Source organism: Sipha flava, unplaced genomic scaffold, assembly GCF_003268045.1.
Source record: "Sipha flava isolate LNK unplaced genomic scaffold, YSA_version1 378_pilon_pilon, whole genome shotgun sequence".
Classification (NCBI taxonomy): Eukaryota; Metazoa; Arthropoda; class Insecta; order Hemiptera; family Aphididae; genus Sipha; species Sipha flava.
The window spans coordinates 17,107-43,027 of NW_020273085.1; the positions used below are offsets into that span (position 1 = coordinate 17,107).

Below are 25,921 nucleotides of genomic sequence, written 5' to 3' on the forward strand. Positions count from 1 at the left end.
CAAAAATGCAAAAAAAAAAATTTAAGGAACACCCTAATATATATATATATATATATTTATGTTACGGTAATAGTACGAATACCGGTGAAACCTAGGATTTACCGATAAAATAGGATATACATTATTACTTGGTCAAACCCTGAATGATTTTAGCAGTTCGGGCTTTTACCAACGAGTTTTGGTAAATCTTACGATTAACAATCAATGATTGTAAAAATCCGAAATTATATATTTTTTCCAATTCTGTGATAATTCTTACTTATATTAATTGACTCAATGTTAAAATTTTTGTATATGGTATTAACTTCATACATAATACACTTTCTACCTACATAGCCTGTTGTAATATGAGCATAATATAACTCATTATACCGAACATAATAATGCATTAATTCGAAGTCATCATTCATCAGAACAATCAATTTTTTTTCACCAGTAATATTAACAATATCAAACCCTTTAAGTCGCTGATAGTGAACAGTTTTTTTCACATTAACAGATTTATCTACTATAATATCTCTTAAAGATATATTATATTTTTCCTCGGTTAAATAGAAATTATTTTTATTATTTTATAACTCCACAACACCATTTAAAATTTCATAAAATCGTATTGTAAGCGACGTATTGAATACTGTGTATACTCGTAATACTAACCACGACAATTATAAAACAAATTCTGCTCGTAAATTAAAATTGGCCCCGATATCAATTTATTAAATTAATCTTCTATTAAATCTGTTCCAAATCTTAACCATTGAAGGCACAATGATTAAAACTTTTATTATAATTCGTATCATAGTCAAAAATTAAATTAAAATTACTGATATCAATACAAACTCACAAGAATAAATACAAGTAAGAATTATCACAGAATTGGAAAAAAAATATAATTTCGGACTTTTATAGTCATTGATTGTTAATCCTAAGATTTACCAAAACTCGTTGGTAAAAGTCCGGGGGGGGATAGTATTTTGCGCCAATTTTATTACTTGTAATTTGTGCCACCAATAGGTACATTTAAGCGAGTAAGTAATTTGCGCAAAAATATAAAAATTAAATATGTATTTTGAGCCATAACAGTAAACGAAATGGAACTGCGCCACACTTTCAATTTTAATTGATGAAATTTACCAGCAGATACATTTATACTGATAATACATCGGAAATTCGATAATACCAATGCGTGCCTGATATATTATTATTGTATTCTACTAATAATAATAATAAGTACAGGCGAAATCGAATAGGTACGTCTAATATAATACAAATTATCAATTGTCATAATATCGAATAATATTGAACAGCAGTATATTGATATTTAAAATTTAGTCCGATATTAATCGCGTATGCGTTTATATTTCATATTTCACATTTCAAAATTATATAAAAGTATAAGTAATGGATACAAATATCGGTAAAATTATTAAAAGTACTAGAGACAAAGAGTTATTATTATTTAAAAATGTTACATATCGAAAAGTTCATGAATCTAAAAATTGTACAATGCGATGGCTTTGTACTGTCAGAACTTGCATTGCAAAAGTGTACACATCTTCAGAAAATATTATACAAATAGTTAAAATTGTAAATGAAAATAATGGACATGATCAACCAAGTATATACAGAAAAATATATTCAAATGGATGTAAGAGAAAAGTTATGCAAAATCTGTATACTAAACCAAGTAAGATATTACAAACAGAAATTTTTGAAAATTTATTTAATTTACAAACCATTACTACCGATGATATACCATTGGTTCGACGAAATATGTATAACACCCGTAAAAAAATGGTGCCACCATTACTAAAAACAATGGAAGAATTGCAAAAGGCTATAAGCAATTTTCTATTAAAGTGAAATTGATTGACCAATAGAATGGCTAAGGATACAATATTTTAATCTGTTTAAAAAAAAATGATTTAGTAATTTTAAAGTGGCGCAAATTACATTTTTTGTATGTAACGATGGCGCAGATTACTTAATGCTCTTTTATTTAGTTTTGTGTGGTGCAAATTACAACTTTAAAAAGTGGCGCAAATTACCAAAATTAATTTTTATATGTGGCGCAAATTACATATATATTTATTTGGGGGGGTTGTTTTTGGTGCAAATTACATACGCCCAAAGTCCGAACTTCTAAAATCATTTGGGGTTGTTTGATCATGCAATAATATATATCCTAAGTTTTACCGAAAACGACTTGTAAATGTCCGAATTTTGGATATATGTATACCGATCACAATAAGTAAAATCTAGGATTTACCGGTAAATCCTAGGTTTCACCGGTATTCGTACTATATATATATATATATATATATATATATATAGTAAATAGGCATTAGTCACGCAAACAATATATATGTATTATATATCATATTAATATATAATAAATAATTTAATATTTTCCCACAGAATAATAATAGTAATAATAAGTTTTACTTTCACAGAGCGTAATGACTAATACACACTATTTTTTTTTCCAGAATTACCAAAATCCAAACCAGTCATCGTCACGGACAAAGACAAATACGATCCTGGTGATACGCTTGTAGCGAATTGTACGTCACCAGCGTCTAGACCCGCGGCAGGTTTAACGTTCTTTTTAAACAACATGCCGGTAAGTACATACGAACAATTTTTTTACTGATTATTGAGCTCACATCTTAAGTAAGAAATTAAAAAACCACTTCAATTGATTAACGTACGTCACATGCTATTCTCGATGATTTAAATAACTAAGTCTAATCACTCCAACATATTCTACCGTATAGTTTATAGCAGCGATGAGGAGTATAATTGTAGCATTGCTACGTTTATACGTTTAATACTGTATTCTAATTATAACGATTAATGTAGCGAAATACTAGGGTGTGCCAATAGTCGACCACTTGTGTGACAAAATCCTCTTAGGTCGATACGACAGTCGAATCTAGATTATAATCTGTTATTACTGATAAAATATACTTCAAAATTGTAATTCTCAAAATTGTTTAAAATTATATTTTTAGTATGCACGTTTCACAATTCAAAGTACTATAGCAAGTCTATCACGGCCATGATGACCTTGACTATAGTCCATACTGTCATTAGTTTTTTTGCATGTTGTAGAATTGTATTTAAATATTTCTAAAAATTGGTCCGTATTGATCTACAATAATCAAATTAATGATAATTTGTGGTGAATGAACTAAATATAAAACAATATTTGTTACGTGTGTAGGCTTTAAAATGTAATGAAAGTTAAAAACAAAAATACTATATAGCGAGAGAGTAGCACTATTAAATGTTAATAATAACGTTGGAAATAGCACACTATAGTTTTTTTTTTTTTTTTTTAATACATCTACAATCTATACAATTTATTGTACAATAATTAGATTTGATAAAAAAAAAAACGAAGAGAATATGAAATTGACGGCGAATATATATAAATATATTGGGAAGTTATCCATTGATAACACCCAGCACGTGCGTTAGTTATTGATAAATGATTATTAATGTAAAAGATCCCTACACCATTTTCTTTTTAGTCTTCGTCGAGGTTTGTCGGGTAGTTTTTTAGATGATAATTTTTTGATTAGTTGATTAGTGTGTGATTGAATTTTATTATGAAATCTGACGTAGTATGTTTTAGAGATTTTATTTAGAGTTTGTATTTTTAAGTCTTTGTGGAGGTTGGAGTTTGTTACGTACCAAGGAGCAGAAGAAACTAAACGGAGATAGATGGACTGGAAGACTTGTATTGATCTGGTGTTGGAGAGTTTTGCGGCTCCCCATAATTGGATGCCGTATGTCCATAGTGGCCTAAGTAGAGACTTGTAAATTAATAATTTGGTGTCAATGTTAATTTTAGATCTTAATAATGGTCTTAAGAGGTGTAGACGGGAATTAAGGGCTTTTCGTTTATCAACTATGTGAGGATTCCAGGTTAATTTACTGTCAAGGGTAAGACCGAGGTATTTTACTTGTATGCAAATGGGGATTGGAATTTTGATCATTAAAATTTGAGGACATGTTTTTTTATTTAAGGTAAATGTTATAAAGAAGGACTTTGATTCATTGATTTTAATTTTCCACCTCTTTATTCAAAGGTGTATAATATTAAAGTATCTTTGTATCATATTTGAGGTTATAATGGGGTTATTTTTGGTTTTTATTGGTTTTATTGGTTTTGTAGGTTTTCATTGGTTGCTATAATTGCCGTATCGTCCGCATAAGAACCAAGTTAGGTATAGGAGGTTTTAGGAATGTTGTGAATGAATATTATATATAGAAAAGGGGCAATATCGCTACCTTGGGGAACTTCGGCAAGAATGTCAAAGTAGTTTGAGTAGCATGAGTTCTGTCGTACGATGAAAGTACGGTCACTAAGGTACGATTTTATAAGTAAGTAATAAGACGCAGGCAGAAATTTTTTTAGTTTGAACAGTAAACCTTCAAACCAGATTCAATCGAATGCTTGTGCTATGTCTAGGAAGATGGCAGCACAGTAATGTTTTTTTTTTTTTCAGTGACGAAGATTTAGTGTCGACTACTCTGTGGAGTTGATGGATCATTGAGTGGTTCGGCCTGAAACCGTATTGTGTATCTGGGATCATGTTTGCTGTGATAACCAGATGAATAAGCCTTTTTAGTAAGATTTTCTCCAACATTTTTGATAGAGTTGGTAGTAAGCTTATGGGTCGATATGAAGTAACTTTTTCTGGCGGCTTCTTGGGTTTAGGAATTAGTATAATTTCGGAAAATTTCTAAGTTAGGGGGTAATATGATAAACGCAATATTGCGTTGTAGATGTACGAAAGTGATATAATCGCTTTTTTTGGTAGATTTTTGGCGGTGAGATTTATGATCCGGTCGTACCCTAGAGCTTTTTTGTTGTGAAAATTTTTGATAATAAACTTAATTTCACCGAGACTAGTGTGTTTAGCTGGGAAAGACATGAGTAATGCAAAGTCCAATGAATGTGTGACTATTTGGTTTTGGGTGAGGTTTAAATTTATGTCGTGTGGTGTGGTGTGAAGGTTTTCGATAAATGATGGCCGAATAGGTTTGCTTTGTTGGTATCAGAAACCACCCATGTGTTATCTTCTTTACGAAGAGGAGAGGGAGTTGAGACGGTTTTCAAAATTTTTTTCGTCGCTTTCTAGAGAGATGAGTGTTGAGTTGTTAAGTTTTGTATGTATTTTTGATAAGTGCTAGAGCTGTGTTGTGCTTGTGTTTTCTTAGTTTGTTGTTTAGTTGGTTGAAGGTTTGTTTATCGATGGGGTATTTGTGTCTTGGCCACTGGGACTTACACTATAGTTTAAAAAAAATAGTTATATCAATAAAACGAGGTATTAAAAAAAAAATGTTTGTTGTATGTAGTAGCTACAAAAAAATAAATAAATAAATATTAGTTTGTTATATTATATTTATGCAATAATCCATCTCCATGGATAGCTAATGTTGCTAGTGTGACTAAATTGATTTCCCCGTACCAAAAAATATAACAAATGCATATTTATGATTAAAGATGGACAAATTTTTTACCAGGCTATTTAGTGATATTCTTTTAGGGATCTGCTGTGGCCAACTACTTCGTCCATAAGTCACCTTATTTTCTGAACAGATTTCCAGTGGAGATATATCATAAGTACAAAATTTTACGATTTATAACTGTCACAATAGCTCATAGAGTTTAACTTCACGTCTCTGACATCTCTACCTCTACATTTCGTAACTTTGGACCAATTCGGTTTGTGCTTCATTGGTACGTTTTAAGGCAAAAATTCCAACATCCAAGGGTATGAAGCTTCAATGTCATGCGTACAAAATATAGCTTCAATATTTTTTTGAATAATTTATTAAATTATTGAAATTATATTTCAAAAATTACTTTTGAATGCACGAGTGTTGATTTTTTCTGCGTTGGAAATATATTAGCATTAATTGAAAATTATACCCTTCTGATCAAGAATTTCCTTAGATCAATATATATATACCTGTCTAAATATAATTTAGTTATTTTTGTAATATCCATAGTCAAATAATACACCTACTTACCATAGGTAACCTATATGCTACTATAATAAATCGCTATGCATATACTTGTTTACGGACATAGTCATTGGTAAATTTATGCTATTGATTTTTTACGTCAACTCCGTTTATTTCATATGATAGATTGTTATTATAATACAATCATTGGAAACATTCTATCAACTTATGCTTGTAACAATAACAAGACCCTTTACGAATTATTCTCGTTTATAATGAAAATCCGACATGGTACCATCATCGACCATTAAATCGTGTTGACAAAATACAATTCTATCTTAACTATTTTTTTTTTTTTTATTTGTTAAAACAATTAATTAAAAGTGTAAAAAACGATTTTACTCCGCACACAATACGAGTCAACCAATTCGTTTGACGTCTTGAACTAATATAACAGTTTTTCTCGTTTATTTATCATCGAGACAAACTCACATGAAACTTGAATATTTTAATTTTTTTGTGATTATATTACATTAGGAATAATATTGAGGCGCATAGAATTATGGGATTATGATACTTTTTATTTTCACTATATTTTACTATATTTTCGTGACATTCCTAGTATTTTATACGAAATACATAGTTTTAACGATTTATAATTGATGTAATATCCGAATCTAGTTACAAGTGCATAAATACTGAGACGTTAAAATGATATTTTAATTAAATTGAGTCAATAATACATATTGGAGTATTAAGTAAATGTTACCATTAAAGAAGAGAACTTTTTTTTTTTTTTTTACATGAAAATAAACATATTAATTACAAGTGTATGTTAAGCATAAAAAAGGGTTAATTTGGATTGTTGGTAAATGTATTATGTAATTAGTGAACGATGCTTAAAGTAATTCATACGTACATAATTGGTTCAATACTTTATACATTTAAAATAATGCGATAGTGTCGGATGATGATGGTAAATGTATGGTCAGCGTTTCTATTGACGTACGAATTGAAGTCCCGCATTAAGTATTTATTATCATAAATGTGACATAAATATCTATACGTGGGAAAACTTAATAGAATATGACTAATTTAATAAACTTAAAGGAAACGTTTGAATTTGTATGTAATAGTGTAACTACAACACATCTACATATCTGTATTAATACGTAGATATTAATATTTTTAACGGAAAGAAAATCAAAGTAGAATTAATCAACATTGACAAAATATTTTTTGATATGAAATTATTTATTAAACGGTGAAATTAATCATAGATAGTTGATTAATCTCTAATTAAAACAATGCTACCTATATTGCAATGAGTAAATATTCTATTACAATACTCATATATTCTATGAGTAATATAACTTATAAAAAATAAGATCAATGCTTACAGACTGTTATATATTTAAATATAGACCGTCAAAATTAGTCAACTTTAAACAATGGCTTTTAATCAGTTCCATTCAATGACCGTATCGTTGGGTAGGAAATATGGCATGAAAAATATCAGATTAAAATAAATCAATTGAACAAAATATACTATTACAGAAAACATTATCACGTTAAATGTATGAAATATTTAATTCTTGAATAAACAAATTATTGAATAAAAAAAAAAAACCAAAATTGTGTTGAGTTCCTATTAACATCAAGAATAGTTGTCTATGGCGATTTGCATTGAAAGTTTTTCTAATAATTTTAATATAATATACACCGATATAAGCATTCCATGTACCTACTATTTTACTTATTTCAACAATATTGATATCAAAAGTTCTCAGAGGTGGAAACTGAGTTTAATGTAAAAAAAAATGTAACCAAACGTTATCGTATATCATTTAGTTGTTATTATATACTAAAATTATGTTTTCATAGTAAAGTTATCTAACATATAACATACTTAACTTGTATACTCTTCTATAAAAGCTTTTTTAATTGAAGCCATATTATTATTATTATTAATTTTTAGTGTATATTCTAATAAAATGAGTAAAATAAATAAATAAAATTTTGTATTTATTTTTAATCTTTCATATACAGAGTAAATTTGTACTCTTTAATATAGTATAAAAGTTTCATTTAACCGTAAATAATATTAACGTAAAATATCAAATATTATATTGAAACAATAATGTGTCTCATTCAATAAAACCTTAGCACTAAATACTTTGATCAAGTGTCACTCGGATTCATATTTCATGTAATATATTATGACGGAAAGTTAAAAATTCAGAGTAACTTTACCTACCCTATAATATTTGACATCGAGAATAATGATATTTATTTCTAATGTTTCATTGTAAAAATAATGATAATTATGCGGTGAACCCGTAATTCTGTGACGCAATGTAGTCCAACCTTGTTATAGAAAAAAAAAAGTTGCATGATGGTCATTAGTATGGGGTTTGGAAAAATATAAACTGATGAAAACTTAGATTATTTATGAAATTATTGAAAAGTCACATATTATTAACAATTATTATAATATTATTAACGCACGTTTGTTTAGTATAATATTGCTAAGTCAGAAAAAATAAAATAAAAAAAATGGTGCACGCTTCAGGCAAACCACAATCGAGATCACTACCATAATTTATGGTATTAATTTTTTATGGAAGAAAAAATATTTGTAACTTAAATATCAACTGAAACTGGACCATTGATTAAATGAATATATAATTGCATCATATATTGTGTTACGATCAAAATGTTATGTTTTTGATTTCACATATTAAGATTTTTAAACGTGAAAAATATACTGTTCAAACTAAAAGGGTAATATTACATTGAAACAATTTAAAAAAGTTGAAGTTCTTGACGAAATTATTGAATACATTTGATATGGTTGATACGAGTCATCAAAAATGAAAATTTTAAATTCTTTGAAATCGTTAATGTTTTAAAAATTACGTAAGTATACATGGTAGTATTTGAGATTCGGAGAAAAAAATAAGACTAGATAATTTGAAAATTCGGTCTTCTTTTTATTTTAATTTTCAGTTTTCTCTTTACATTTCTTTTGATAGTTGAATAGCTCTAAATGTTTATCATAAAGTAGCTTATAAGAATATTTTATCGAAATAGTACTTTAAAACTTGGTGTGCAAAATTTTAATAATTTAAAATGGTTTTAGAATTTACAAAAAGCTGAATTAATTCTATTTGTATTAGTTTTCAATAAAAAAAATAGTAAAAAAATTATTATTTTATATATTGATACATCATGCATATCCAATAATTAATATTATTATTAGTATACAAGTATAATATTGTATACGTGGCTCAGTGTCCAAATTTTTTAACCATTTAAAACTAAGGGTAACATTTATAAAAATATTAGTTTCTTTTCTTTATAATTCTAGAAATTTTTATTTGAAGGCCTAAATGTAACATATTCAAATTTTAATTTAAAATTCATCCTAACATTTAAAGTCATGTAATCGAAAAAAATCGAATCGAAAATAACATTTAATAGTATTATAAGAACAGGAAATTTGGTTTATACAATATTTTTATAAACCTGCCACGTTTGAATTGTGACAAAATTGACCATAGTCCCAATTGAAACCTTTATTTTTTAATTAAAATTAGGTTATTTCTTTTTGTGGGGGGGGGGTAACGGTAAAATTAGGTTATTAGTATTCATAATCTATTAAATCAACGTATATTATACACAAACGCATACATTAAATTTATATTTATGTTAGTAAGTTCAAATATTTTATCCTGATGTTCTATCATATATTCTATCATATATTAATATTATAATCGTGTTTACATGAAAATTTTCAAATAATTTGATAACTTTTTCAACATTTATTTCGACAAAAAATATGTCCATAAAAATTTGACGTTCAAGTTAATTATTATTTTTTAAAATATTTAGATTAATGTTTCAAATTAGGTCAACTGTTCTAACAAATTATCGATAAGGCATAAAACCAAAAAAGCTAATAAAAAAAAAATGCTTCGCGTATTCTAATACTTTACTCAAAATAGTTTTTTTTTTTTTTAATTCATCGATAATGATATTGCTTTGAAACGTATTTTACCTGGTAATCTAATTTCAGGTTCAAATTTTGCTCTTCCCTCACCTTTCTCCGATCGATATCCTATTTAATGTATAATGCGTCAAAGGATAGGATAAAACATGGTCTTTATTTGTAACTTGTCGTCTTTTCAAATTTTAATGAGTAAGTAAAATTGTATTTTCAAAGTAAAAGTTTTGAAAAAGTGAATTTATTTACTTTAGCAAGGAACTCACAATGGGGATGAAAAAAAAAATTCGTTCCCTTCGGATTCATAAACATAAGTAGAATACGTTCAATCAACCGACCCCTAAACAAGTTAAATAAAATAACATTACGATGTTATAATTACTAATTTTATGCAAAAAAAATTGTGATTGAATATTTCGAGTTATTATTTTATGGTCTAGCTTATTGTTCATCTGTATAAGACAATCAATAACCATATAGATAGTTCTGAACTATTGTCAATGATTAATTTTAAGGTAACTAATTGTAATTTAAGGAATACTGACTTATTATACCCATTTTCAACGTCTACTAATTTAATGTCAAACTCGCCAATTAATCGAATATTGAAATTAGCAAATAAGTATAATATAGATCCATTTATAAATAGTTTATATGAATATAAAAGAAATGTTAACCTAGAAGTTCAATGGTTTATTGTATATTGGTATAGTAATATAATTGTAATTAGACTTGAGTCCGTTTGAAATAAATAAATCCAATATTTGCCTATTTTTTTCATAAGGTCAATCGGAAACGAATTATCACGCAAACGCTTACGCGACGTTGTTAATCTTAACCGAATAGTTGGTTAAACATTAAAAGTTAAATGATATTACACCGGCGGGGTTACAATTCACAAACTATTTCGCTAAAATATTAATCTACGATTCTTCTTACACTACCACGATGAATGCATGTTTCCTTAGACACGATACGCCAGTAGATGTTCCGAGACGTTACGGGCCATTGCTTTTTATCTCGTAGTTATTATTCACGCACGATTTGCACGCGAGTAACGCACGGGCCACAGCTGCCAGAGTTGTGACTGCGTCGAACGTTTTACTAATTACTGTATATACCCACTCTTATTAATAACATTATTATCACTATCTTATTAACTACGTAATGCTAATGTGCACGCATACGGTCCATATAGTCAAATCGGTTGCACGACACGATGATAATAATAATATCACCGTGTAAACACATTATTTATTTCCTCGCGGGGCTGTCATACCATTCATTATCCGACGTATGACGCGCGGAAAGGTGTATTCGAACGCTGGTAATTCAATTATTCTTCATTCCGCACGATAAATATCATCACCCTAAACGTATACACATAAAACCTGCAAGCATGTATACCAGTGGGGTTGTACGTTTTATATTGCGTTACTACTTACGGGCGCGCATCTTCGTTTTAGCAATTCGGTCAAGTGTTGGCTTAAACCCAATGATGTTTAGTGAACGTGTGGGCAATATACATAATATGTTAATTTGGAAACGGAGTGTTAGCCGCATTACTCTATACATCTGCTCATAAGTTCCTCTGTGAAATACTATGTAGAACTTTCCCCTATACCGTTATGATACCGTATGTACCACCGCAATCGTTGTTGGTCGAAAAATGCAATTATGTAACGAAGTGTGAACTTCCCGAAGGATTACCGATACAAAATATTCACACACGAGTCAAACCACCTGGTTGCCGACGACGACGTATTTACGTTCATAAAATAATTAAAAAATTTGATGCATAAACACGATACTCGGTCAAGATAAGATTTTTCTGACAGAATACAATATGTTTCAACAGTTTCAACAGAATAATTGTACTACTAAACTTAATAGCATGGAACTTTTAGAAATTGCCACTTTTGAACATTTTTCACAACAGTTTTATCTTTATAATTTTTTTTTCTCAGAATTTAATTCACATATATTCTCATGAGTACACGAGCACTAATGATAAATCTAAAATAAAATTATACATATTTTGAATATAAATGGTAAAACATGCTAGATAACGTAGTATTAAACATTCATCCGGCGACCAGACTACACTATCTCCGAAGAAATTTCTCTGTCATATATTTTATTTTGTTCACGAAATAGTCTGTTTCATCCAAGTTGTTCCATTAACCTAAATTCATGATAATGTATGGAGTCACGTTTGATAATAGTCTAATGATAGGCATTGTTAACATAATTATCTACAACAATTCATTATGCTAAGTTTGAAAGCTTGTTCAGGATTTTTTAGTCCTAACTAAAAACGTAACTTGCACTTTGCACGCCAGCTCCACTAGCTTATCCTTTTACACACTCAACATATAAGCTATATCGTATTACTTAGTGAGTGATGTATGCATCACACGACAATCGTTACAACTGTAGGACTGTGCGCAACTATTTGTAACTTAAGCTATTATTATTTTATGTTAAATATTTTTTGGTAAAGAATCGACTTATATTAAAATGTGTTTCATTATTTATCAACGTTACAAGTAAAATAAATATTATAATTATAATAACAATGAAAGTACGTCTATCAAAACATATGCAGTCATGATGGATAATTAAATCCAATGTATTACAAGACATTTTTCGAATTGCTTTTTTGATGTATATTATTCAACAACACTAATGTGAAACACAATATTTCATCATAATATCAAATTATAAAGTAAAATACGATGATCTTGAATTATATTTTTGTTCAAAATTAGTACTATAGTTAAATTTATTTTTAATGAACAATATTCGAAAAGTATTAATTACTATAATACATTAGTATACATTAAATCGAACGCATTTTTCAAAATAAACTTTTAATTTTGCTCAATATTGTAATTTATAGAGCTATTGTCATTAAAATCAGTGCCAGAAAATAATTGATATGGTTAAAGATGTGGTTGGTATAAGTTGCTTTATGTTAGGTTTGTAACGTCGGTAAAAGATATAAACACCGCATTTATATTATGCAAAATGATATTCGTCAACTTAAATATCTGATTGCGAAACAGTAACAGATGACAATGTAATAGGTTGACGTATACAAACGGATGTAAGGATAATAACATAAACATTATTTGTTAAGTATTTTCTTGACATTTGACTCAACGGTTTTTAAGATTAGGGCCAAAAGTGTAATATTCTGCACTTGACAATGCAGACATTTGTGATCGTTAACACAACATCATATTAACGGACCACACGGTTTTGTTCACTTCCGCACACTGTACTTGACCTAACGTGGATACGTTTTTTCTAGACGTCCTTGTACGTACAACTACACTCTTGTTCTGCAAACGACTAATTCAGCACGTTCTCATCATTAACATCTTTCCCCATCGTTTTACCATATGTATATGAAAATCGTGATATTTATACTGTGTACACTATTTTATTATCATTATTATTATTATTTTCACCCTCCAAGGAAATGGCGCGTTTCTATTGAAACACCGAAGGACTCTCACTTGTTTACGTTATTCTACAATTACAAAGACAGCACGCGGGTGACGTGTTTCTTTTGTCCAAAAAAAAATACAAATCTTCACTTTCACACGAATTCAAGTCATCGCACTTGGCGAGTCTCGTTAGTGCCGTAGATTTTATAACTTTCTGTTCAACGAGATGGATTTCGAGCAAAAAATGTAACGAGGTAACCATAATACCATAGTCTGTTACACTGTTAAACACCTTAAGCGCGACTCGAAGTGCAATAATTATAACCTACTATTCTATTATAACATGTTATAGGAGTCTGTCATCGCCTCTTTATCAAGCCAATTCAATTGTCAACAAAGTTTTGTACGAAGAGAAAAGAAAAAAAAAAGAAAAAAATATTTCAAATTACGTACAATAAATATGTTTTGAGATTATTATTATTATTTTTCGTGTTCCGTAATAAAATAGTCAAAAGTAAAAACAAGTTCAAAACAATCCAACATTGCAAATGTCTATAGGTATTCGTTTTACCCCCTCATATAGTGAGGTAATTTTTCAGTTTTTGTGGAAATCTTCTGGGAAATTCCAAAATAACTTTAAATAATATAAATCAATGTTTATATAGAGACTATGCAAAACTTCTGGTGATTTTTTCATAAAATGTATTTTCAATTGTAAAAACATTGTATAAATTAAAAATATATATCTTAAAATAGCAAAACCGATTTACGGTTTGCCATCCAATCGTAAAATATTCAAAATTCAAATGTAATAATATTATTAAATTTATTTTTCATTTATTTCAAGTATATTATGTATAGTTTTCGTATGATATAGTAACCAAATAAAACTAAAAATAATCCTGGCGAATTAGAAGATTATATACAATTTAATATTAGCGATGATATCTTAAGAAAAAAATATAAAAATAATATCAATTCAATAAACTGCGTATAGTCTTTATACCAGTATCATTTTTCATTTTTAAAATAATTTTAAAAGTTTAAAAGATGTTTTATTAGATTTTTATTTTTTTTTGTTTTTCACTATTTCCATAAATATTATTTTTTCAAGTTTTTATCATTATTTTATACCACCTCTTTTGAATTTTTCGAAACAGATAATATATAAAATATAACACTGTTACCAAGTTTTCCAACACAGTACAATAATTTGATGAGTGATTTTCAAATAACCATGCTTCCCCATAATTTTGATCATTGCTGATGCCTATATAATAACGCTTAAATAACTATAAGTATATAAAATAATTACAATTATATTTTGAAATGTATATAACAAAAGAAATGGTGGAATACCACCTATTTTCACCTATTTGAATCCGCTGATATAGAAACTAAAAATATAATGTGTACGAATTATTAGTAAACATTTAAGCGATCATAAATAAAGATAATAAATCAATATTCACTATAAATACTTGATTTAAATATTGATTTGTTGAACGAACGTTTTAGAATTTAATTTGCTTAAACGGGCACATATAAGGGCTTTAAAGAGTCCAGTAGAACGACTATCGAACGATTGAGAACGTTATACCTTTTTGGCCGAACGATTTATAACACTTATAATTAACAAAGCACTTACCGCTATGACCTAAAAAACTCAAAAAATGAATACAATTGAAACTGATTTTACATGCAACGTTGCCATTTAATTTATAATTTATCGGTTAACAAACATTCTTGAAAAAAATCATATGTAAAGTAAATATGTTGAAAAAAATGTAAAAAATTTAGAATATAAATATATAAAAATATATAATAAATATATAAATAAGAATGAGTTACCTATAAATTAGTTATAACAGGATAACGTATTCCAACATATTCTAAATATTTCTTGTGTCCTTACGTTTCTGAATAAAATGATATTTATTACTATCTAATAATACTAGATCTTCACCTCGTTCACTTCGTATAATTTTAAATTCATTATTTTCCATTATTTGACGAAAATAAATATGCTACATAATATATTTTATAAACTGACAAATACTTTGTTAACGTTTGTACGATGACTAAAACGACCTATATCTTGTATAGGTATCCGGTTAATCCGATAAACTTCCGATAAATATCAACCATATCAATCGTTCAGCTAAAAATTATAAAATTCTTAATCTTTCGATAGTCGATTATATTTGCAAGGTTGGTAAAATCATTAAATATTGAGCGTTTTCAATCATGTTGCCAAAAATAACGTTCTCAGTCGTATTATACCGAAAAGAACGATTCGATTAATGATCGATACGAAAACATATTAATTATAATTAATTCGTGTAAGAAATATTTTTTATAGATATTTTAATTTAAATGGTATTCCGTAAGTAACATGGTAATAATAATTATATACTATTATTATTAAATGGACCAACGACCGGTTATTGACAATGGATAAATAAATAAACATTGGTTACTTTTTTACACAAATCGATGGGCACAGACAACTACTCCAAGTTTATTTATATCTTAATATTGATCGATCAACATATACTGTTATCATCACTTGACAAAATGAATAATAATTGGAAAAAAAGTCATTTGATAACAAAATCTGGAACAAATCTTAGAGTAAAAAAATCTTCGTACACTATTAAGTTTAAGACGTTACAGTGTCGTTACACTTATTTTCTAAAAAATAAGTGATTTTATAATATAATAATTTATTATAACTATTATATAGCTTTTAAAAATGTTTTTCTTCCGTATATTTTCGTCCATTGTAAAATACTAAAATAAAAACGGAAATTCTATAATAATACAGATTACGTATATTTATTTGTAAAATATTTAAAAATATTTAAAATAAAATTAGCATCAGCTTATTCAACATAAAATGAAATGTATACATATGTCAAAAACTTTCCTGAAAATACGCCATTGATAGTATCACTATTGTCCTTCCCACTACTAGTGATATGATCGTATCCCATTAAACTATCGGATCCATTTAAATCGCTTTGATTTTCCTTCTGCATGCACAAGGGTCTGGTATACGGTATATTATATCCTCTCTGTCCGACGATTATTATAATATTACAATAATACACAACTGACAAAAGCACACCCGGTCCATATTTCATTTTCGCGCCTGGGTTATTTCACTAATGACTTAATTATATGGAAGATACTCTCTCCTTTCGCTGCACTGTGTCTTATCGTATTTTCGGTTTTTGATTAGCATCAATTGTTATTGTATCTATCTTGTGAAAAGCATAGAAAACGACGGAATATAGGGAAGAGAGCATTAGCGAATATTACTCCATCGTCCGAATACATTATTTATCCAAACATCGGATTATAAATCAACACGGCTCTAACATTTTACATAATACTCGTCGAATTGTTCGAATTACGTATAAATTAAATGTAAATATACAAATTACATTACAATGATTCACAACCAATGCACATATCAAACAATATTATTTTAATTGTTAACAGCTCACATAATATACCGTGAAGAGAAATTATTAGTTTTACAACTTAATGTTTTTGTTTAATATTTTTGAACGCATTGGCCATAAATCGATTAAAAACGTAATTACGTAGTTAGAGTAATTTTAATTATTTTTAAAAAAGTAAAATAAAAAAAACCTGCGATGTTTACGGCGTATTTTAAAAATCGAGCTTAGTTATAGTTGTTAGAAAAATAGCAATCATAAAATGTTAAAAAAATTTTAATTTTTTCGTTTTTTATTGCTTTATTAATATATTTTAAACTGTCCAATTTTAGGTTTTAAAAAAAATTGTCAACTTTTATGTTAGATTCCGTTTATAAAATTAGTTTTTCAAAATGTTTTAACCAACATAATATACTTCACAAAAAAAATTACATACATATAGTTTCATAAAAGATTTTAACTCAAATTGAAATAGAATATTGGCTTTCGTCATTATTTAATAATCATTTAACGTTTTAAATGTTCAGAATGCGCAAGTTAAAAAATTATTTTTAATGTGAAAATTTAAATTTAAAAACTTTAAGCGTTATTATATACGTAAATATATTCATAATAAATTGGCTAATATATTTTCATCGGGTACTGTACCTAACCTAACCTAACCTGAGGTACATAAGGCACAACTGTATAACTAGAAGATAACAGTACACCGATTTTTGCACACAATAACGCTATCGACCATAATTTGTATTATAAACAACAAAACATTGGTTTGCAATAATTGATGAGCAAATGTCAAACAAAAACATTTGCGATACATTTTATATGTGATATTTTTCGATGTAATTTGAAATGTGCTTACATAACCTCTGCATATTGCCATTACTTTTTAACAAGAAAATCAGAATGAATTTAAGAGTTTCTTATCTATTTCTCATTAAATTAAATTATCTAGATTTTTTTTCTTTAGTAAAATCTTTCAGGACATTTTTATAATTCTAATTAAAGTCCATATAACGCACAAACGTACAATCTAACATCTCCATTATGGATAAATAAGTATATTTTACTTAACATTTTTTACAGTATTATTTGAAGTTAGTTTGAATAGGTTACTCAAAGGTTTTTACTGCTGACTTGAGCATCTTACAGAAACCCCAATCTACTTTATGATGATTTGAGATTCTTCGTTAATCAAATGTTTAATACTTTTGAATGTTAAAAGTTTATTGCAAGATCTCAGGTTGTATACATTGTTTTGAATTCTATTATATAAGTGATCTTAAAATATAGAAATTCCACCACATAAAAGATATGTTAATATAATAACAATTCTATTAGTCGTATTATATACTACCGGAGAAGACATGCTGACTATATTATATGCGGACCACTGCCTAGAATATTTTAAGCATTATAACATTGCAAATAAATTTAATTTATACATAATGTTCAACAAGCTAAATGACGTATAATAATTGAAAATGTATAAGTAATAAACATTTATTGTTCACTATCGGTTGTTCGGATTGTAAAAACGATTTAAAATTAAAACAGCAAAATTACAATGTTATTACTTTAATACAAAACTATTTACATTCGTCTCCAAAATATTGTATTTCAAGAATTTCTAGCGTTTGCTAAGTATTTGAATGAAAAAGAATTTCTATGTATATCTATTCTACATTTTATTTTTCAAAGCTTATTATTTATAACTAATGAAAATTATGATTTCCAAATATAAATTCAATGCCTCAATAACTGATTTTTTTTCCATACCAGTGTTATTACTACTCATTTTCGATGGCTGATTATTATTATTAATTTTTAAGAATATTGAAAATAAATAATTAAAAACATTTTTTTCTGTTCTATCATTTAATGTTGTACATTGTCAATTAGTATTATATTTAAATCATATATACAATAAGTATTACTCAAACACCAAATACCTATAATTTTTAATGTTGTAGCCAATAATCTTTGTTTTTTTGGGCTCTACTCAATGAAAAGAAAAATGAATAGAAAATGTTTCAAGGGAAAAATGAAAATTTGAAGTCAGATGCATAGTACAAACAATCGATAAATAATATCACACATACAGCTGTAGCTGTATCGTGGTGAATAGAAGTACAAATATTATGTTAAATCCTATCGCGTGTACACCATGATTTGTTGAATGTTAAATTACTTGTAATTTATTATTAAATATTATATTATAATTCGCTGTAGCATAATATTACAATTGCTAACATATAACTGTACGTACAAATATTTTATATAAATAACAATTTGGCTGTCTACAACACGTACATAGTGTATTGATATATGTGAGTATACACGACTGTTATATCGTGTTTAATGTCCCATAAACATTTTTGTTACAGCTCGGTCAGCAATTGTATCTACGTATGAAAAAATGAAATACACGTTATTATCACATGTACCCAAATTCAATTATAATGCTATTTATAAACTTTTTGCTTTTATCATTATTATTTATTATAATATTATTTACACGATTTTTCATAAAAATAATAAAAAAAAATAAAAAAACTGTATGAAGCGTTTCTAAAGATTCATTCTACGAACTAAAATGTTTAACTAGGTATTTTATTTTTATCATTTATTTTTTTCGGCCACAGATATCACTGTACAATTAATATATTTAATAATAAGTAAGTGTGTGCGAAACAAGCTAAGACATTGTATAAAAAATAAAACGAAGTACAAAACATAAAATTTCAATTCTAAATACAAATTAAATTTAGTATACATAAATACATGTGTAGATTATACGTAACACGTAATATAAATGGAATATTCAAATCGAACGAAATGCTGGATGTAACACGTGACAACAATGAGTTTGAATAAAACGTTGGGGATAAATAAAATGATGTATTCGTTTCATAAATGGTTAAAAAAAAAAAAAAAATATTATAATAATAATAATAACCATAACTCATGGGTTGCCGGTATAATTTTATTCTCGATTAAGAACTTACAAGTCATCGATGTTGTGTATAACTATGATACACAATGTTATATAATGTGGTACATTGAACATTTCATAATAGAAAATCTTGTGAACTACACTATTTATGTATATCAATATTGTTCTCATTTAATTGTAATACGAAGAAAAAATATCAACACGTTCGCGTCCAGAAGACAAAAATAAATTTTACAAATTAAAAACGTGTCGGTCGGCCGTGACAATAAAATTTTAACGAACATTTCAGATGCATGTCGTTAATGTACCACGTAAGAATAATACGAACAAATGTACGGGCTTAACATTAATGGTTTTGTCTTGGCGGATTAGAAAATTAAAATTCATCATCAAAGAGAACAATAAGTGTAGGTACGTCTTAAAAATAGCACCGTAAAGAACTAAATGTAACCGTGTGAATGTAGGTGCAATAATTTAAATTTGATTGTTCCGCCATTGGAATGATGTATTTAATATACTTTGGAGTTTAGATCGTTAGGAAGTCACAACGATTAAGGATTCACATGAAGTGGCTGAATATTTTCACAAAGCATATTTTCATCAGCTGCATTTTGTACCGGTTCAATATGATTACGATATAGATGAAAAATATATTTGGTCATAATATTTAGTCATCTAACCCATCGATTTTGGACTTCTTGCCGTTATTTGTATTAAACAAGCGAGATTAATACTATGGTTCTATGGACAAATTACGTTTCATTCTTGAACCTTCTTGTTACCTTCTCATGAATGATTCTTTCTCTGCGTAATATATTTCGGATACGATTCCCTCCTTCTCACTCTCTTTTTCGCATTGTTTTTTTTCATTCAACTGTTTTTTATAAGATTATTTTTATTTTTATACAAAAATAAGCATTTCACATACACTTTATATGGAGTAATGAATATCATGATTTTACATTTTTTTTTTTTTTTTTACGTGACTAAACTTTCGAAAGTTTTTATTTTATTCGTTAGTTAGATTTATGCAATTAAAACGGAACAGGATGGCAATAGTATGAATGGAAAAAGGACAAAAAGAATAATAATTAGATAAATGCATTATTTAGAAAGAAATCCATGCTATAAAAGGGACGAAAAAATCATAACGGATTAAATAACAGATAGAAATCGAGAGACGAGAAAACACAAGTATGCGGAGTAATATGTATAGCCAAGAGTGTATAGAATATAGAAAATTATTTTACAACTGGATTTATATTTTGAGCAATCAAGTAAAATATTTTGAATTCACGTATAAATGGATCATGATATAGGAAACGCAAAGAAATTTGAGATAATCAGTAATATTGGTAAAATAAGATATTATGACTAAAGCGCATATTTTAATGGAATAGTTTGTGCTATTTGCGAATCTACAAGACAATAGGTGATGCAAAAGAGTAAGAAGCGTTTTACAGTACTTAAGATACATACAATGGAAAAAAGGAAGAACATATATGTTGGAATTTAAAATACTCCGAAATATTTTACATTAAATTGGAAGAAATAAACCAGATAGTTTTGAATGCAAACCTGTTTATGAAGCTATCTTACTAGGTAATTAATAATGAGTAATAAAGAAGCTTATAGAATCGACGATAGGTTAAGATTTTTTACAATTTATCATGGAAGGAGTTGATGTCTGTTTGGGTATGAAATAAAAATAAAAATTAGATAAGCCTGAAGTGTGTATACCAAATCAATGATTTATATGATTTGTCAAACAAAGAATTGATATAAGTAACAGAAGGATGGGGAAGATCAAAAAAGCGTGATTAAGAAAATCCAAAAATTATGATATCTGAAATAAATGCCAAATCATTAAAATAATTTTAATTATTAGTATTATAAAACTGCAACCGCTGACTGGGATGATAATTAATGGGAAATAATGGGAAAACTAAGGGAAAGAACAATCAAGAAACCCAGACCGGAATGGGGAGAGTTCTGCGAACACAACTCCAAGACACTTTTATGACCACAATAGACTATTAGATCGAGGACCAAGCAAAGACATATCTTTAAGTGAACATTTTTCAACGAAAACGTAACTTTTAGTTTATAAAAATGGGGCTAACACAATCCAATGAAAAATTCCGATGACCGTGAAGAGTATTGAAATGTTTACGACGTGTGGGCATATGCGGAAATGAAAAGTGGTTTAATTATTTTAACCATACCAAATAATAGTATTACAATACCATAAACATTTCATAAAATGTATAGAAACGTTTTTACTTTTAGTTTACAAATTATACGTTTTTTGTCTACCTTTTACATGATGTGTTGTGCAAAAAATTTAAACTGTAGTTCCTAATTTAAAATATCCGAATTTGTCACTTTGTACATAGTTTTAAATTTATTGTAATTATTAACGTTTACAAATTGAAGATAATTTTTACAATTAATATTATACTACTAATTTTTAGATGAAATATGTGTTGATAACTCATAGTATATTCCAACTGTTTTAAGACTAGTAATTTAAATGCGAAAGTATTAATTATTTACATTATAATATATTTCAATTGAAATTATCTAAGATTAGATATTCAAGTGTATACTTGATGCCAAACATAATTTTGAATCGTTTTTTTGTTGTTTTTAAATATATACATATTACACATAATATGACTAACATAACTCAAAACTTATAATTGCTTTTAGTATTTTATTAGTCATTTTTATGTGAATATTTTTAATGATATTATTAAATTTATATATATATACACATATTAGTTAAATATATTATATTATCAAAGGATAGTTTGACTGCAAAAATAACCAAAATTTTGTTTTTAATTTATAGATTTTTTTTTTTTTTATGTATCTTTAAAGGTTTAAATGCATATAAACCCATTGTATTGTATTGTAACTGATTTTATCTGGGTATTGACACTCAAAGATAATATTAGTGTACGTTCGGACGATGGTTTTGATCCCGATAGTTTAATTGAAGCTGCTGTGGTAACTATTATATTTCAACATGTTATGGTTCATTATGTAATACATAGCATATTGTATTACATAATTAGTCATCAGTTAACATTAATGTTGTTGTAATTCTAACATAATAAGTAGTGGGTGTAATATAGAACAACTATATTTTAGTTAATGGTTTCATGTCATAAAATATTCCAGTAGTTATGATATTTTTATAGGCAAGAAAAACATAATAAAATAAAAAATAAATAGATTCAAGTCAATATTTAATTTTTAAAAATATATAATATATTCTTGTTAAATATTTTTTTCCTTCAAGTAATTTTACTTAATATGAGTACGAAGCTCAAAGTAGTGTATATAGATAAACGAACATCTCCTTAATCCCACCATTGTCAGACCGCATACAAGCCCATAAATACAATAAATAAATTCAACAGACCGAACAATTTAATAAAACCTATTTAAAATAGTTAATTGTTTGATGGATAAAGTTATTGTCGATCCTAGACGTAGTGTCGGATCCATAGGAATTTTGGAATGTATACTATGATACTAACTTAATAATCTTACTTCTCCGTTAAAACAATTCATAGCAGTTAAACAGCTAAACAGTTCATGTTACCTTATTATCATATGTTCACCACTATTTAAATATTAATTCAAAACTAATATTATATCGTGTAGAGTCTTAGTCAGCTTTGAATAGAGCTGCAATATATATTTATGTAAATGGATATGAGAAATGAATGGAACTATTCGTTTTAAATGAAATGTTGACTACAATGGTTAACTTAATCATGCACGGGATTATCTTTAGAGCACTACAGTTCGTAAATTATTGCGTTCAAATTTAAAATTTTAAGAATGCATAGGTATCTTGTGCAGAAAAGGCTATGAAAAGCTTAACAAAAGTAAAATAAAAATTTTATATAACACAAATCAAACTACATTGTCATTACCGTATTATCTTAGACTCATAAAATCATATAAATATATTATTAAATTAAACATTCGTATATAGTTTTTTATTGAAAATTGATAATTTACATGATCTAAATACATATATTAAATACGTATAATTTACGTATTAATTATAAACTATATTTATGAATATAATATTTTTAGTGTATATTTTACGTAATAAGTATATTTAACTAATGTTAATTACAATATATGACGGAATCAATTTTTTGTGGCGCATGTTTTCAATAAATTGATTTTACTTTATTGTTATATAAGAACAATTGCAAATATTATTGACATTGCTATAACAATAAAAACAGTTAAATCCTCTAAGTCACATAATTTAAACACATATTTTTTAACAAACTGTTATACTTGCATTACTTATTTCAATAATCCGTTTTAAAAACCGTTCTCAATCTATGTAATTGTAGAACACAAATGGATTTTTTCTCCGAACACTCACAAAAAGTTGAGTTGAACATTTCAAATTTGTTAGATTTCATATGGATTATTTTTTTTTTTATTTAACTAACGTGTATAAAATGATCTGTTTTTACTGGGATAACATTTGAAAATATAAAAATATATTTCAGTCCAAAGTTGAATATTCAAAATTAAATTAAAACTATACGTGATCATAATTATAGTATCGAATATCATTGTGAATTAAGCTGTAAACTTCAGTAAATTGCTTATTGAGAATATTAATATAATATATACGTATAGTTCGTAATTTGCTTACTTAATCATATTCTGTAACATGTTCCTAATCCGTAAATACAACGACTGTGAACGTTTATAAAATCATAAATCATCATGAGAGTTCTTCTACGAGGACATTATAATGATTAATTTTATACTTTTATACATAAGTTTTCGCTTTATTTTTATTGCCAGAGCTCAGATTTTAAAGTATTTAATAATTATTATAGGATACAGATAAAAGTAGCAGAGAGAGCTTCGTATTTATTTTATTACTGCTATTTATTACATATTTTAAGTAATTCATATTTTTACTACTATTTTTTAATAATATGCATAAATGATTCTTTATTTTGTGTTTTTCATAAATCTCATTTATTTATTTGAATGAAAAATAGAAAAAATATAATTTAAGTGAATCTATAAAAAAAAAAAAAAACCATATTTTCTTTTCGTATTAATTTATTAAACAATATAATTTTAATGACATTATAATTTATTTTTAGATAGCCCGACTATATCGAATATTGTTCATTTATGACTTCTTGTCTGTTTTATTTATATTTATTTTGTTATTGTTTAAATGGTAGAATGTACTGTGAGACTTATCATACAGGTACGTATTTTAACGTCAGCCAGTTCTACGTATTGCTTGGTTATGTTAATAAATTATAATTATTTATTACACGATTGTGTATTATTTGCTGTTTTGTTTCCTTATATAACGCAACATATCGAAAGATAAAACACCATACTATTCGAGACTTTGATATTTTGTGGCCGAGTTTGGCGAAGACGTTTTTTTAATCGATGCGAGTGTTCTGTATTGTAAATTTTGCGAGTGTTAGTTAATAGTGACAAGAAATGTAATGTTACGTAACACATAAAAACGAATAAACATATCAAAGCCATTGAACGAGAGCAAAATAAACAAAGAAAAAAAACAGCAACTATTTATAAAATATGGTCAACAAAAATCAACTTTCAATATCGATCTTTGCAAGACTCTTATTTCTGCAAATAAACCATTTGACAAGTTATCCAAGAAAATTTCCATCATTTTTAGAAAAGTATACTAAAAATAAATTTCCATATGAATGTAAATTGATCACTTTTTTTTTGTTGCTATTTTTTGCTATTTTTAATGTTTTTAGGGCATATTGTTGCCTATATTTAAAGATTTTTTTGACCATTTAATAGTGCATATTTCATAATTTTTTGTTTAAAATCTGAGCCCTACTCATAACGATCGCCATTTGAATTCTCACATATGAATAATGCTGTAAAAACGGACTTGGTTAAGATTTTTGTAAAATTAATATTTGCTATGCTTAGTGCTTATAAATATTTATTAAATAATATAATAAATTTAATTAATTAATTAAATAATAAATTA

The 25,921-nt window shown here is 27.1% G+C and overlaps 1 protein-coding gene across 1 annotated transcript in view; it reads left to right on the top strand.

The window, feature by feature from the left end:
* Nucleotides 1–1,506: 1,506 nt before the first annotated feature.
* Nucleotides 1,507–25,921, top strand: part of LOC112688090 — a 39,929-nt gene continuing 15,514 nt past the window's right edge. Inside the window, exons 1-2 of the mRNA XM_025561104.1 lie at nt 1,507–1,687; nt 2,490–2,623. Coding sequence (XP_025416889.1) covers nt 1,507–1,687; nt 2,490–2,623 — 315 coding nt within the window. The remainder of the gene's footprint in view (nt 1,688–2,489; nt 2,624–25,921) is intronic.